The 16219-nt window shown below is 44.9% G+C and overlaps 1 protein-coding gene across 7 annotated transcripts in view; it reads right to left on the bottom strand.

The window, feature by feature from the left end:
- The window catches only part of DIAPH3 (diaphanous related formin 3), a 2562783-nt gene that overhangs the window by 1545233 nt on the left and 1001331 nt on the right, over positions 1–16219 (bottom strand). For all 7 annotated transcript variants that reach the window (XM_069640497.1, XM_069640493.1, XM_069640496.1 and 4 more), the window contains one exon: positions 9194–9258. In XM_069640497.1, coding sequence (XP_069496598.1) covers positions 9194–9258 — 65 coding nt within the window. The remainder of the gene's footprint in view (positions 1–9193; positions 9259–16219) is intronic.

Raw genomic sequence — 16219 nt, 5'->3', positions numbered from 1 at the left:
CAGGTGACGTCACTATTGCGATGTCGAGAGCGGCCACGGAAGGAGAGCTCTGCTCCAACCGTCGTCCTGGACCGCTGCAGTGGATGCGCTCACCAAGCCCCACACGGCGCCGCGCAGGCCATCACAACTACGCAGCCGCCCGGACTGCAAGCACCACGGCCCACAAGAAGAGCAGCCAGCAAGGAAGAGGTAAGTGCATTAACACTCCTGTTTTGGTGCCTGCAGAGATGGCACCTGCCACGCCACATTATTTCAACAGCTGGCGGTTGGGACCGTTTCCAGCCATGTCCCAATAGCCATTGGCACACCCGCAGGCTCCCCAGAGGCCCTGCAGTCAGACCCAGGGGCCAATTCCAGTGCGCATGCACAGCAGGTAGCGCTCCTTCAGAGGAAAACACCTGCGCCATGTCTATTTCCAACATCACTGCTTCCCCGAGCATATGGGCCCGTTATAGTACACTGTCCCATTGAGGTGCACGCCAGCCCCAAATGTAAAATGGGCAACTCTTTATGGGAAAACATCCATGCCATAACGGCGTTCAACAGGGTTAATTGCTGCGGCCGTATGGGTCCTTTCATGTTCAATGCCCCCTAAGGTGCAAGCGCAAGCCCCCCTTTAATTAGATTGGGCGCAGTCTATTGCCAGCTCTGACAAACGGGGCACGCTCACCTTATGGCCAGGGGTGGCCGGTGGATGTCTCCTATGGGACTCTTCTTCTTCCGGTCTCTTTTGCTGCTCCGTTTTCCTTTTATTTTCGTTCCGTGTTACTCCTTCCTTTGGTGTACGTTCCCAAGATCCTCGTCGCCAATGTTAAGTCTGATGCTTGAGTTCAATGAGTACAGGGAGTCGTTCAGCTTGGGTTAACTTCTTTACTAAGTTGACACAGAAGGTAAGTACAAATGGGGTAATTGAGTCAAGTATATAACAGGGAGAGACATCCACCGGCCCCCTCATCATCCAAGTCCAGGCCCCAACTGACTTCCTGGAACACCCAGACCCAGTTCATCCATAACATTCCACACCAACATTCCATCAGGGGCTCATGCACACAAATCTATCAACCAGGAGGAAAAGTACAAACACAACAGAACACTTTACAGTGTTGGGGGCGGGGTGGTAATTAATTGGGTGGGAAAAATGCATTAAAGTGGATTAGTCCAATGTCTCTGACTAACTAAAAGTTTAGGGAATACTAAAAGTTCGAAAAGGATTCTCCTCTCTGTGGCATATTGCTATAAAAAGTCTTGTAACGAAGATTTTGGGTTTCCCGGTGCCCAGGACTTGTCTTCTTCCCAGGGGGCAGAGTTAGGGCTGGGACAGGCAGTTCTTCGACCATCCTCAGCCAAAACGGATTTCAAGGTGCTGTCTCCCCCTTTTCTTCTTCTGTGACCTGGTCCTGCCGTTCCAAGGTCCGCTTTCCTTCCTGGGGATTCCCACCACCTGCTCCTCAAGACAGCCTCGCTCAGTGGAAACATTGCGGTCCAATATTAGGGAAATTAGGTATGGGAGAAGGGAGTGTGGCAACTCCCAGTCCTGGGTGTGGCCTGGGGAGACTGGCAGGCGGAGACAGTGATGTCCTTCCTAATCCCGATGTTCACCTTCGTAGGCACAGCAGATAAATCTCTCCCTTTGGTCCCCCGATCTCTCCTCCAAGCATAACTCTTCCGGCTTCCCCTTCTCTAAGAGTTCTTATTTGGCTAGTATCACACTTCTCAAACCATTCATCCATCTCTCAACTCCTGTCACAATGCCTTTTCATGTTCTCCTAATAGTACTTTTACTGTCCAGTTCTACCATTTACCAATTCTTGCACCAACTCCTTGTCTCTTTTCCAGTTTGTTCTCCCTGTATACAGACCTCGTATCAGTGTACTCCTATTTCCGCTAATCACTATCACTGCATTCCTGTGGGCTGCCTTCGTCTCCCAGTCTTCAATTTCTAGTTCTCTACCTCATCTCTCCCAGCTTTGCCCCTTTGGGCACTATCGTTCAATTCTTGCTTCTTTCGGTCGCCTTCATCCCTATGGACACTACAGGCATTACTCTCCAAATCCCTCGTCTCTCTCCACCTTCTTCACTCCTCACAGCAAAATCTTCATTTTTATACTCCCCACCAACCATTGTGTGACCTTCACCCTTTCTGGGCGCCTTCATCACTTCTCTTGGCACCACCCTCCTTAGTACTTTCACACACTACTTCTTCACCCCTAGAGACACCACTGTTCTCCTGACAACTTCCACTCTCCCCTTCACTCCTCTTGCAACCTTCGTTCACATTCAAGAATTTCTTGATCTCTCCCAGCTTAATCACCCTTCCAAGCATGGTCTTTGCCCCTTCGGGCACCACCCTCTCGTTCTACTTTCCAGTTAAAATGTCTCTAGATCTATCCCGCCTTCTCCAGCCCTATGGGCGATTGTCTGCCACGTGAGAGAATCGTCTTCTTCGTCCATAATTTAATCCTCTTTGGTCACCACTTTCCCATTTCTTGCCTCTTGCTCTTCCTCTTCCCTCCATGATCTGGTCTCCTCCGTACCTCCTCCAGCTACTTGGTGCCACCACCCAGCCAACTGGACCTCTGCTCCAGTCACCTCGTTATTGCTCAACCCATTGCTCTTTCCTCCATCCTTCTCCAAACTCATTACTATAATGTCTCCACTCTCCTACTCCAAATACCCACACTGACTAATTGACCCTGTGTGCTTTTTTACAATTTTCTCATCCGCTCCCTGGGCTCTTTGAGAGGGTTTGGACTTGGAATTAGTGACATGCTGTGATAAGCTGCACTTATTGACTTCACTGAGCCTGATCTGGATTCTAGGAGCCAAACTAAGTCTGTACTTGGCCGTCTGCCATTTTGCAAACCACTCCCTTTCCACTGCTGCTGGAGATCATTGCCGCAGAAGGGCACATCTCCCGTGCCTGCTCAGCCCGAAACACATGTTGGTAAATTGTTTGAAAGGTTGTCAGATTCTTCCGTGTGTGAAAGGAATGCTCGCTTTCAGTGACATTTTGCTCATCACCCAGGAGCGGAATCTCTGCCGGCTGACAATGGATTGGTAAAATGGTTTTACTTGCAAGTGGCAGGTCAGCTGGTAAAAAATGATCTGGCAACATTGTATCATTTGCGGGAACATGCATCTCGGAGAACACTTCTGTGCCTTTGATTAAAGTGGGGTTTTCACTGACACAGGGCTCCCAGTAACAGTGACTGTTTGATGGGTTCCTTCATGGAGGAACTGAATGCTGACCAGGCAATGGGTAGGTCTTTACTCTTGGGAGGTAACAGGATAATGGCTACTGAGCTCCCAGCTTCACTAAAGTGTAACACATTGTGGTTTGTGGTTGGGTAGAGCCTGATTTCTCAAATCCCATATACTGTCAGATCTCCAGAGATTGGGGCCGTGCCCCTTTAAGGTAACCATGCATCTAGTTGGCACCATGTGGTTTCTCCCTGCCCTGAGACTGGGACCAAGTGGTGGTGGTGGTGGGCCAAGAGGTCATCTCCATAGCATACTGTTCCTGGCCCAAAATCTGCTAGCCTGGGGCAGCAACCAGCCCTCTTGGTCTCCCCATTGGATGTAACAAAAAAGCAAGGCACGAGTACAAAGCATAAAAATGAATAAAAGGACGAGCCACCAGTTTTTCATGTAGCTTCGCTTAATCAGATGACATCTTGACAAGCAGCAACGCTATACGAACTTTGCCACTACATACTGAGAACCGTTTTGTCAGCTGAATCGTACAATTCGGCTAGAAGGGGAACTAAAGGTTCTTACGCATTTTTTACTTCAATATCCTAAGAATTTCCTAAATGCTCAATTGTTCCCCCTCACTTCACCTTAAACTAAAGACAGGGCACCAAACGTAAACCCACTTATAGCCCAAGTAGACCAAAAAAACAGTCCAAGTCTACCCACACAGGATGTTGGCCAGGTTGTCAGCCCTCGAAACTTGGATGTTGCAGGAAAGTCAACTTCGGTTCATGGCATATTCTGCTGCTTTGCACTGAACCTTCCTCAACCCTACACTTCCACAGCATTCCGTTACCCTTTCCCCATCTCCCGAGCAAGGCTAATTAAGAAGATGATCTCCTATGAGATGGAACATTTCCTCACAGTAGTCCAGTGGCCATAGTTAATGGCCAAAATGTGTGGGAAATTGACCCATCTAGCACCACTGATTACTTAGTATGAATGTTCATTTGTCCCCCGAATGCTGGGAGCAGTAGAGAGAAAAGAGGTATAGTTATGAATTGAGTGACAGGAGTACTCATCCAATAAGGGTGTGCTTGATGCGGTCATGTAAGGGTCAGGAAAAACCCTGATAGGATCAATGCTCTCTACAGGCTGGGAAAAGCAAATTAAGCTATGCCGTTTCCTGACACAAAATCAAGAGCACACGCTTTATAGGAATATTTTGCCCAGGTTGGCTTTAGTAACTTTTAGTCCAGACCAAACAGTGCCTTAAACTCCCTTGCTCTGACTAAAGAGATCAGTTGTGCAGAAACAGAGGAGCCGTCTCGAAATCTGGGGCAAGGCAATCCAGAAAACAGCATATTTAAGCTAGAAAGGCTTAATCTTCGGTCTTGCAAAATAAATGAAGAAAATCAAAACGGTGGTCGCTCAGAAGGTGCACTGAATGCTGCCACTTTTCCTAAAGAGGAAGTATTTGTTATACTAAGCAATGTGTGTGATAGGTCCATAGCCCTCTGGTAAGGAATGGGAAACCATCTAGCGCAAGTGGAACAGTGTGCAAAGCAAAGACCCGACCGCTCCATAGTATCAGCCATGACAGAGCAGTCGGGCTTAACTCAAGGGAAGGTGGAAGGCTGGTAGTGAAGTAACACTGATCGTCACAGATATCCCCAAAGAACACACTACAATGGTATCCTTAACAATATACACTTTATAAACATCACACCCAAAATCTCGACTGGTTAAATAAGAGCTTTGGGTTAAACATAACACATAGCAAATAAGAAAGGTGTGACAGAAAACAGATTCTGAATTATGCGCATCATTGTACTTGGGTCCTGTCTTACAACTCACAAGGTCCATCAGAGCGGGACTCCATCTTGAATCAATGGATGTTAAAGCAAAGAGAACAAATGATTCACTGCAGGTTTTTATATTCTGCCACGTCTAGACAACTAGAATGTAGACTGCCTCATACCTCGTATCCAGGGAGGACACTGAACTAAGAACGCCCCCCCCTGCACTAGCTGCAAGGTTGGACTATTATTGAATTCACACATTTTCATGGCCAGCTACCTTCGTATCTAGCCATTCATTGGGTATTGGGCCTTGTGTACTAGGGCCTGAATGGAACAACGCGGCTTGTTGCGAATGAGGAGCTTCACTTTGATGAAAGCGTTGAAATCTATAAGATTATGAAAGATATAAAAGCTTGTTTAATCAGTTAAGGGCCAGGGGGTGACATGCTATACTGTTACAGGATATGCGTTTATCTTCTGCAGCAACGACGATAAAAAAAAATTACTTCTGGAACTGACCTTACCCAAAACAATCTCTTTGTCCGATATATGCATTATAGTATTATATAAAAATAGTAATGGTAACCAAAGACCCAACCCACTCCTTACCACGTGTTGTGCAGTACCTGACGATAGGCACAACGCAAGTTCCCAAGTTCGAGACCCAGAAACCCCAGGAGAAAAAGCACAGAAGCATTCAGGCCAATGCAAGCGAGTGGCAACACGCAGATGAAAAGGACCTGCAGAAACCTCCGATTACGGACCAAAGGGATCCAAAGGGCAAGTATCTGGAACACACCCAAGGACCAGAGCATTAGGTACACACAGCGGAAGTCCCCGTAAAGGCAGCTCGTGAATGGCATGCTGGTTAATTGCGAGCTGTTTATTGGCAGGGCGGTTTACAGGATCCGGATGCCCAGGGAGGTGAACCACGGACCAACAACTCAGAACCAATAACCTGTTTTCTATGGATTGGTACCCACCAGCCAGGAGTAAAAGGTAGAGCAAAAATGGCTCCTAGAAGATGGACGAACCCCACAAGGCAGATTTTAACCACTCAAAGGGCAAAGAGTGGCAGCCAGCAGAAAACGGTCCCACAGAAAAGGCAACAATAGCAGAGGTGGGATAGTGTTGGCCAACAACCGTTCTAGTACACAGCAGCTTCCCAACTCAAGGCGCACAGCCAAGTTAGTATTTCGGGAAGACTGCAGTAAAACAATCCAAAAACTGTCCTAGCATTGAGAACGCAGCCCATTCAAAGTGGAGGACAATGGGGAGGACATCCAGCAGCCAGAAAGAAAGGTGGAGCACAGGGAAGGACACCGTACCCAGCCAGTACGCTAAGACCTGGTCCGAAAATTGCAGCAGCATTGTAGATAAATCCTACAACATATATGCAAACCTTTAGAATTCCAGCAGAATTGAGGCAGGGTGAGGGTCTCCCAGATATCTACAAAACACTCGCGGGCTGGCCGAAGCTAGCCCTACAATCACACACAGTGGCACTGAAAGGTTTTGGTAGCGAGCCAATCAGGCTGTCCCAAAAAACCACCATACAGCCAGGTCCACCCACACACTATGTGTATTGTTCTGATTGGGGCTAGGGACTAGTCTAAACCAGTCCAAACCTCTATTGAGGGTGCAGAGCAGGGCTCACAGTGAGTCCATGCTCACAATGCAGTGTTCCCCCAAACAAACAGAAAGACCAAAAACAAAATCAGAGACGACGACCAGAGAAGGCATTTGTAGACAATGGCTACCAATAAAGCTATGTTGTGCTGCTCATGTGAAAAAACCGGCTTGCGTCCATGGCGAAGCAAACATTCAAATTACAGCCGCCACGAGTCAGCGCTCTAAAATAAATGTAGGGTGATACACTATAGTCCCCAAATGCGGCGCTTATAAATAACCCTTGTACTACGAGCCATATGGACTAACATTGGACTATATACGAAGGGCTTTGGTGTAGGGGACTCTAGTAGAACGCCCTTGCACAGCAAAAAGATGTCAGAGCCTGCAAACCAAAGGGGAAAAAACAACAAGGTCCCCTAAAATGGCCAGCAGAGCTCTCTAAAACAAATTCTGCTCTAACAATATTGCTATGCTGTTGCTAGTTTTATAAAGTGAGTTTGGGTACCAAAGAACGGCAAAATTAAATTAAAAATGAAAGGGCTCTGGAGCCTTCCAGTCTTTGTAGACATATTGTGAGTAGTGTAGCTGGGGCTTGTGCCATGCTGCAGAAATACCTTTCAAATTCAATAATCTAGCCCACTCAATCCTGATCTCCACTAGCTAGCCCACTGTTAACGTTAGAAGAACATTAACTCCAGTTATGCCCTGAGCAATCGGAAGCAGTCAAAATTGAATGCATCTGGTTAGGACAGGCCTTGCAAATTCTTTAAAATCCCACTGGACCTGCAGGGCAAGTTCCTTAATTAACACAGGTGACCTAAGAGGAATGTTCTCGCCTCGTGGTGATGGGCGACAAAAGCGCTTTCTGTAAAAGGGTGCATGTCATCATATGTACACTGCAAATTTGGTGCAATGTTTCTTTTATTTTATTTATTTGCATTTATAAAGCGCTCACACAGCCCAGGAGTATTGAGGCGCTGTTACGGGAATATGACTTAGTTGAAGTACAAAGGTGGGCGATTGGTTACATTAGCCCGCATACAAGTACTGTTCACAGATTGTAGGTAAGTGGCTTGGTTACAATCGCCCTATATCGGTTAGATGGGGATAGACTCGAGTGGTTATCTCATTACAGTGTGCGGGCTAGGTTACATAGTTCAAACCCAAATAGGGGGAAGCAGGGTTACATTAGAGCTGCGGTCATGCAGAGTCCACTTTTAGATAAACAGTCTGGTTTTGATGGCCTTGTCGAAGGCGTGACAAGAGGGTTCAATTCGGATGGAATGAAGCAGTGCGTCCCAGTTTCTAGAGGCAAACACTTGGAGTCCACATTGATGCTACACTGTCCATGGATAAACAAGTTTGCGCCATTGCTTCGGCCTCCGCACTGAGTACCAAACTCATCAATGCCATAAAGCAATTTCTAACAAAAGATAACTGCCTCTCTATTGCCAGAGCCACCATAGGAGCCAAACTGGACTATTGCAATTCCCTTCTAGCTGGCACCTCCAAAAGAAACTTAGCTAGACTCCAAACCACCCAAAACAACTCTCTTAGAGCAGCTCTCAGTATTCCTAAAAAAAAAACCACATTTCACAAGTAAGAAAAACTGTACACTGGCTCCCAGTTAAAGATTCTCTCTACCACACACAAATGCATCAACTTTACAGCACCCTCTTACCTATCAGACACTCTAGCCAGAACACTATCTACAAAGCCCACCAGACTAGGGTACACCAACCAACTCACAGTGCCGCGAATCATGAGGGCCAAGGCAGGAGGAATAGGCTTCCCTTATCTTGCCCCAAAGCTATGGAACGCGCTCCCCACAGCCCTCCGAGCTGAAACCTCTCTCCATGCCTTCTGCAAAAATTTCAAAACTTCCCTCTTCAATTAGTTTGCAGCTCATTGTCTGTATTTCGCATGCAACTATGCTATCTGCACCTATCAAACGAGCGCCGCAATGCCACCTGCGCCTTTTATGTTTATGTGTGTGTAACTAAGCTATGAACGTCTACTGTAACCAGTAAGATGGCCACGGGCTGCTGTGCGCTTAACAAATGTGAATAAATAAATACATGGGAAGCTAGCACCACCGCCTCTTGAACGTTTAATTCTTGGGACCGGCAGTAGGTTGGCATATGGGGTTCTAATGGGTCTAATGTTGCCACCCAAAGGCCAGCGATGCACAGTGAAGCCTTTATTTGCCTTGTACCGCCATTCACAAAGTTTGTCTGCAGTAAATGTGAAAGGTTTTAAACATCCCCATACTTGCCAGCAAGGTCAAGTACCACACGAATGGTACTTGCACTTCATAAAATCTCATCAGGAGATTGTATTCACCTTCAGGCGTGGAAGGCTCTAGTGCTAGGTAATAAAGAACCCCCAGAGAGTTGGAAGCTCGGGAATAAATGGTGTTGTGGTCATAGGGCACAACTTCACATTAACTGTAAACACAATGGATCACTATTGTACAATAATAGCACATCACGATACAGTTCCAAGAATCCGAGCTTAAGCAAACAAGTCAACTATGCCCATTGTCAAAACAACATAGGGTTACTTACTTTTCTCGTGAGATCCAAGCATCTTTCTTCAAATTCTTCTGTCCGTGCATTTTCAACGCAAACATCTAGAGAGCAACATAAATAGAGTGATCATTAATTGAAACTGAAGACAAAACACCCTTTGATCGCTAGCCAATGATGCAAAAACAGAATGTATACAAAGAATGTCACATAAAATGTCAGTCCCAGACTAAGAATTTACAACTTTTCACAGAAAACCAAGAGATTTGGTGATGCTGGATTACCGCATGCAGGGGCATTTATTGTGGTGGTGTGGGCGGACTGAGAACAATCAGGTCTGAAATCAAGTGTCATAGTTCATCCCTTCAAAATAGGCCATCACAAACGAGCACAGGGGGGTACGTCAATGCCTTAGGGTAAAACCGAATGTTTGGGGGCTACGAATGAGAAGAAGTAAAATAAACTTCATAGAAAATGAGGCGATGCCGGTTTGACGCAATACCATGAAAAACTATCATTGTCTGTCACTTGATTGCCCAATTGAGAAACCTCTTGTACCAACTGGAAGAACATGCATTGAGGGTTCTCGCTTCTGCTAAGGGCAGAGCTTTTTACGTGGGGTAAGAAATTGAGGGGGCCCTCATTTGGGGGCGTGGCCTAAGAAATGATGGGCGTGGCCTAAAGACGAACATGTAAAACTTCTCTTTATAAAGATTACCCTCATATTGCTTTTAAATGGGCCACTAATTTGTGGAACCGACTAGGTAACACTCGCCATGCAAAAAGACAACCCTTTGCTGGGACAGCCATTCCAGCAGGCTCTCAATCATACGGACGGGACTGCACATCAATTGTGCCTTGCCTAAACGCACCAGCTCTTTTTTAGAGTTCAAATTATACATTTCATCGTGGCATAACACATAATTTAACAGTGTGCAAAATTTGCAAAATTGCATGATTTATGCCAGGGAATGACTGCCGTTTGATGTTTGTACGTTAAATCATCCAAATGGTGCACCGAAAATTGAAAAGGTAATGCACAGCCCTTATAAAAAAAATGAGGTATTTTGTATTAGCATTCATTTATAACATTCTTATTTCTAAAGCATTACACACCACTTTCTGCAGCCTTATGACACCAGACAGAGGCTTGGATTCAAATCCATCCAGATATATATTGAAGGCAGCCATTTGGATGTTGTCGTCGCGGCATACATACAATCTAGTGGCAAAGAAGGTAAGTAATAATCTAAAAGGAAGAGTTCACAAAAGTGAAACCCTTCTGGCAGCAGGCAGCTGTGACTGGTAGAAGTGTCAGCCTGTCACAGCGTCGTTCAAACAGTTTGCGCGACACTGACTGGCTGGCAATTCTGCCAGTCACAGCTGTTACCTGTTGTGTTCACCACTGACTTGCCTGACTTAATCATGGGTGACCGGGCCGCCCATGATTAAGTCAGGCAAGTGGCAGACCGGCTCATCTCCCATCACGGCTGTGGCAGGGGATGATAACCTGCCAGTGCTGTGGCTCAGCCGCCCTTTGTGGAGACTGCCGGGGCCCAGCCCCGGCAGCCCCCGGCCCACTTAAAGCACTGGCTAAGGGGGCTGCTCTGACAACAGATGCATGCCAGAATTTTGGACCAAAACATAGATGAAATAAATGCAAAATTACTTCTATTCAAATCAGCAGGCTTAATTATATGCACTGAAGAAGGAAGTCAGCTTTACCCTATAAAAAAGTGTGTGTAAAACTTTGTTAAAGGGACGTTATGGTAAGTAAAACCGAAAAACCCCTGAAATTCGGCAGTTGTGGTAAGATAAGCAACCATAACTCGAGCCGCCACCGTGCACTGCTAACACCAACACCCAGGACATCAAAGATGACACCACAAATGTCATTGATGACATCACTGATGACATCACATGGCTGGCTGTCCCTTTTTTTACTTTCCTGACATATCTAGGCCACATGATTTTCTTCAATAACAGTCAGGAACTAAAAATTGTAAATTACTATATGCGTAGACTTATCCTTCAAGTATGTTCTTAGAATAATTCCCTTATGGTCCAGTCATATCATATGAAACATATACATAGGAGAAGTCACAACCTTGAAAGACAGCAATCCTTTTTGTGCATTAAAATTATCAGTAGATTTATCAGCACTTTGATACTTTTGATGTTTTTTTATAACTGTACTTTCCCTGTATATGCTCATATTTATATATGTTGTACTCACACTATTTTCCTTAGGGTCCAGACACATCATGTGATATATATAGATAGGTAACAGCTTTGAAACAGAGCAATCATTTCTCTGCATAAAGGTAATCAGTTAGGTTATGAATACTTTCTGCTACTATTGCTGTTGCTTTTTCCTACTTCAATTCCCTTGTATATATTCATATTTGTATGTGGTGTTGTCTCGTTGTGATTTGTGTATAATAATGCAATTATGTAGTAAGTGGGTTTCATTACCTACTTATCACAAGTTTCACTGTACGCAAAACTCTAATATGAAAACAGTTATTTCAATATTCAACATGGCAAGCTTATGAATATTGCACCTCCATCATGTATGCTGCACAGAATGCCTATGTTTCTACATGAGTACCTTAGTATACTGGATTAAAGTTAATAATAGAATGCTATTTATATCAATGCATAGCTTAATGCACTGATTAGCACTTGATATTTATTCCAATAATCTTTGACACTTTTTTTTATTAACATTACACTAAGAATCCCTTGTACAGACTTTTCATGAAAGGTAAATGCACATGTGATGTCATCAGTGATGCCATCAATGACATTTGTGATGTCATCTTTGATGTCCTGGGTGTTGGTGTTAGCAGTGCACGGTGGCGGCGCGAGTTATGGTTGCTTATCTTACCATAACTGCCAAATTTCAGGGGTTTTTCGGTTTTACTTTGAACCATAACGTCCCTTTAACAAAGTTTTTTTTACTGAATTTCATAGCTTTTTAGTAGCGCAACTTAACCATAACGTCCCTGACTTCATATACATGTAACATAGCCCGCGGACTACCGCCATGTCCGGGGACAAATCGAAAATCTGAGCGTGGTGAATGTAAATTTAAATATTGTGCCCCATTTCCCCTTTGAAGTTGGCTCTGAAAAGAGCCGTTTTTATTTACAGATGCTTGACAGACACCTGTTATTTTGTATTTTTTTCTTGTTTTTTTTTCTTACTTTACTCCTAAAATCTTTACATAACCTTCTCCAAAGCAACCCTTACATTCCGAAATAGAAAGGCATTTCCCGTAAAAGATAAAGAAATGTCATCTTCTTTAAAATTAACAGCATTACTGGCATCAATATTCTCATTGTTACAGAAGAACATACCAGCTCTAAGCATGAAGGCACACATGCCTCGGTTGATGACACACCTAGCAATGTTTTGCTGAGGACAAAAAACTGAACTATTGTCCCATATTGCCCTAGGTAGTAATCCAGAAAAAATTACTTTTGCATTTGGAAGGATCTTCATTACGGCTTGAACCAAGCGTTCCATATCAGCCAACAAAGTAGGGGCACTGACGTTGCCCAAATGGAAAGCACCATAGTGCAAAACTACCACATGCGGACTGTTCATCGTGGCCATATCCTCACAAACTTGTACAATTCCCTGTACATTGCAATCAGGCACAGTGCTTCACACCACCTCCACTCCTTTCACATCAAAGTTCTTTGCAACATGCCTGCATTCAGCGTACTGCTGTAAACCATGCACAAACATATCTCTGAGCACCAACACCCTGACTTTCTCCACTTCTGCCATCTTCACCACACACGGTCTCTTTCAACACAAATCCACAACCTCGACATCTGATTGGCTGATCCGTACAGTCTTCTTTCCATGTTGGAATTCCTGGAAAAACCCGGATGTAGCACGCCCTGTCCACGAACAGTCGCGGTGTCCGCGGACTGCGTCCACTTTACTCTCTGTGCCATTCCCTCATTGCATACAGCTAAGCAATCACACAATACGAATAACGTCCTCAAAACACCCCCATTTTGTGTATTCAACTTCTACAGATGGCTTTAAACAAAATGTTGCAAAGTAAGAATTTATGCTTGTTCACAGTGAAGGTCAGCCGCTTCCATTTTTTTCTCGGGCCCCGGAGAGGCTCACGAAGCGGACTATAAGGTTGTATTGTGTTTTGACCTTGACAGAGATTGTGATGAAAGACTTCTCTTGAAGGAGTGTTGCTAAAACGTAAGAGAAGATGAGGATGGAATTTATGAAACAAAACTACTTTTATATATTATATCACTATGCGAAAGATCGTTGGCACACGCGGAGTCGTATTTTGGGACTGCACCACTCGTAGACAATGGAAATTGCAATTGTACTGTAAGTAACCCTTTAGATTATTTGATACCAAATATAATTACAATAGCGTAGCATTAAAGACCGCTCAAGTTGAACTTGTTCGTTGAAAGTGGCGTAATATTTTCTACCGCGCACTATCACCGCCGAATTGATCCCCTGTTTTTTAGAGGGCTCTGAAAAAGGCAGACGACACAGGGTGGGTTAATACAAATAATTTAACCGGTCTATAGGCGGTCAAGCGCTCTACTCGCTGTGCCACTTCACTGTAGCCTGTCAAATGGCAGCAAGTACAACGCTCGCTTTGACATCCGTGCACAGCTTGCTAATGCAAGTTCGAATCCCGGCAAGGCCAAACTCAGCCTTTCATCCTTCTGTGGTCGATAAATGAGCACCACACACCGTGGTTAATAATAAGCACCGCTTAGATACCTCACGGTTCGTAGCGCTATATGAATGGGAAAATATTCTTATTTTATTATTAACATACTCTGTTGCACTATCTTCGATAGCAAATAGTTTCACGCCCTAATAAATAAAATGATGATTTTTAATGAAGATCGGCTGGTGAGACTAATTTATGATTTTTAAAACAGGTATGTGGCCCCATTTTGCCTATGTCACCTTCCGATTATCAGAGCGACCATTTACTGCTTTTATCATAAACCAACAGCCTATCTACCGCAAAGGAACAACGCGTGGCTCCAAATAAACTTTTGCTGATCGACAGCAGAGACAATAGCAAATCGCTGAATATTCACTAAACATTTCATGTGAAATAAATGTACAATCCTGCCGTTTACTTTTAAACCACAGTTTCATATTCCGAATTGTGGTGCACTGTGTTCTAAGCTGATCTAACACCCTCTGTACCGCAAAGGAACATCGCGTGCCTCAACATGAACTTTTGCGGATCGACAACAAAGACAAATTGCTGAATATTCTCTAAACATTTGATGTCAAATAAATGTACTTTACAAAATTTACAATCTTGCCGTTTGCTTTTAAATCACTGTTTCATATTCCGAATTGTAGCGCGCTGTGTTGTGACATAATATGTGTTGTCTTCCGGGTTCTGTGTAAAGTCACTTAGGACTGGAGAGGACTGGGCGCTTTTGATGACGCACCCTGTACCGTCACGGAGAGAGGCGGGGAATATGAATGCTTTGATAATATCAGGCTTAGGGGCGGGAGATCATGATTTAGTGTTGCAAAAGCAAGTCAGCCAGGTCAATAGCGCCAGTCATAGGATTATCACAATGTCGGCGCACACCAGCCGGATTTATCGTTTCTTTAGTGGACAAAAAGTCAGTTGACGCCCATAGGAAATTGTACTATTAGCGGACAAAAGGAGTGGTCTTAAAACACTTTCACCCTGACAACGAACAATACAAACAACGTTCTCAGAACACCCCCATTTTGTGTATTTGCAACCATTGCGGGACACCGTGAGTGTTCTTAGAACACATTCAACTAGACAGATTACAATACGGACAGCCTCCTGAGGACACCCCCAGTTTGTGTATTTACGAACAATTAAGTACACCGCGAGTGTTCATAGCTCATTTTTACCTTCCTTGCGAACAAAAATGACACATACTCTGTCCTCTAAACAGCCCACCATTCAGTTTATTTACAAAATGTCAGAACAGCCGTGTTCTCCGCGGACAAATCGAACACAACAAAAGCGTCTAGCACATAAATAAGATACAACTTTGAACCTATCTCATACTCCCCCATCCTCCCCAAAGACTTCTACACACCAACACACTCTACTAAATACACATTTTGAACAAACTTTCACCGCGCTGTCCGCGGACGTCCGCAAATGCAAGATGGCGGGCGCAACAGAAAATCTGACGCGCATCACGCACCACGTCGCCCAATCAGCGAACACGTCGCATGTCCGCAGACATGACGCAAGCCGCTGGGCCAATCGGGGTGCTGTCCGCGGAGCGAACAGGGAAGTCCGTCCCCGAAGCGAACACAGATATCACTAATTTTTTTGCCTTACATTTTGGTCATTTCTTAAAAAAACTACTGGACGGATTTACACCAAATTTGCAAAAGCACGCTTTCGGGACCAGGCCGCCGCTCCTGTCGCAAATTTGGTGTAAATCCGTCCAGCGGTTCGGGCTGTAGCAGTGTGCAAATTGTTTTCCCATTCAGTCTATGGGAAAAAAAAAAGTTTTGGGACCCCCCCCTATAATTCCCCCCCCCCCCCCCCCGGACGAATCCTCACCAAAATTTGCAAAAAAATTCAGAGTGGGCCATATACTTTTTTTTGCAAAGTTTGGTAAGGATTCGTCCAGGGGGAGCGAAGTTATAAGCCCCCCAAAAGTGCTCTTCCTACGGAAACACCAACTTAACCATAACTACATGGCCGCGTTAGATATAGATATAGATATATAGATGAACAAGTTACTTTCTTACCTGGTAACGTTCTTTCGATGGGATGGTCCGACGACGTATTCCATATCTATGACATGTAATCAACACAGCTGTGCTGCTTCGGAAACTTTTTCGGCGTCTGCGTCCTGCGTCGATGACGACGATGCGCCGTCGTCGAGGACCTCCTCCGACGTCCGACGTCATCCGATGTGATAAGTAGTATGCACGACGTCCATAGCCTCAGTTGTAGTTTTTTCCCCCAGAACGTGTGACAGAAGTCAACTGCCAGTCAGACACAAAGCCTTGCGGAACGTAAGCTGCAAT

This window comes from Ambystoma mexicanum, chromosome 7q (genome assembly GCF_040938575.1).
Source record: "Ambystoma mexicanum isolate Mex_15411 chromosome 7q, UKY_AmexF1_1, whole genome shotgun sequence".
Lineage (NCBI taxonomy): Eukaryota > Metazoa > Chordata > Amphibia > Caudata > Ambystomatidae > Ambystoma > Ambystoma mexicanum.
This window is presented reverse-complemented; position numbering and strand designations above follow the sequence as displayed.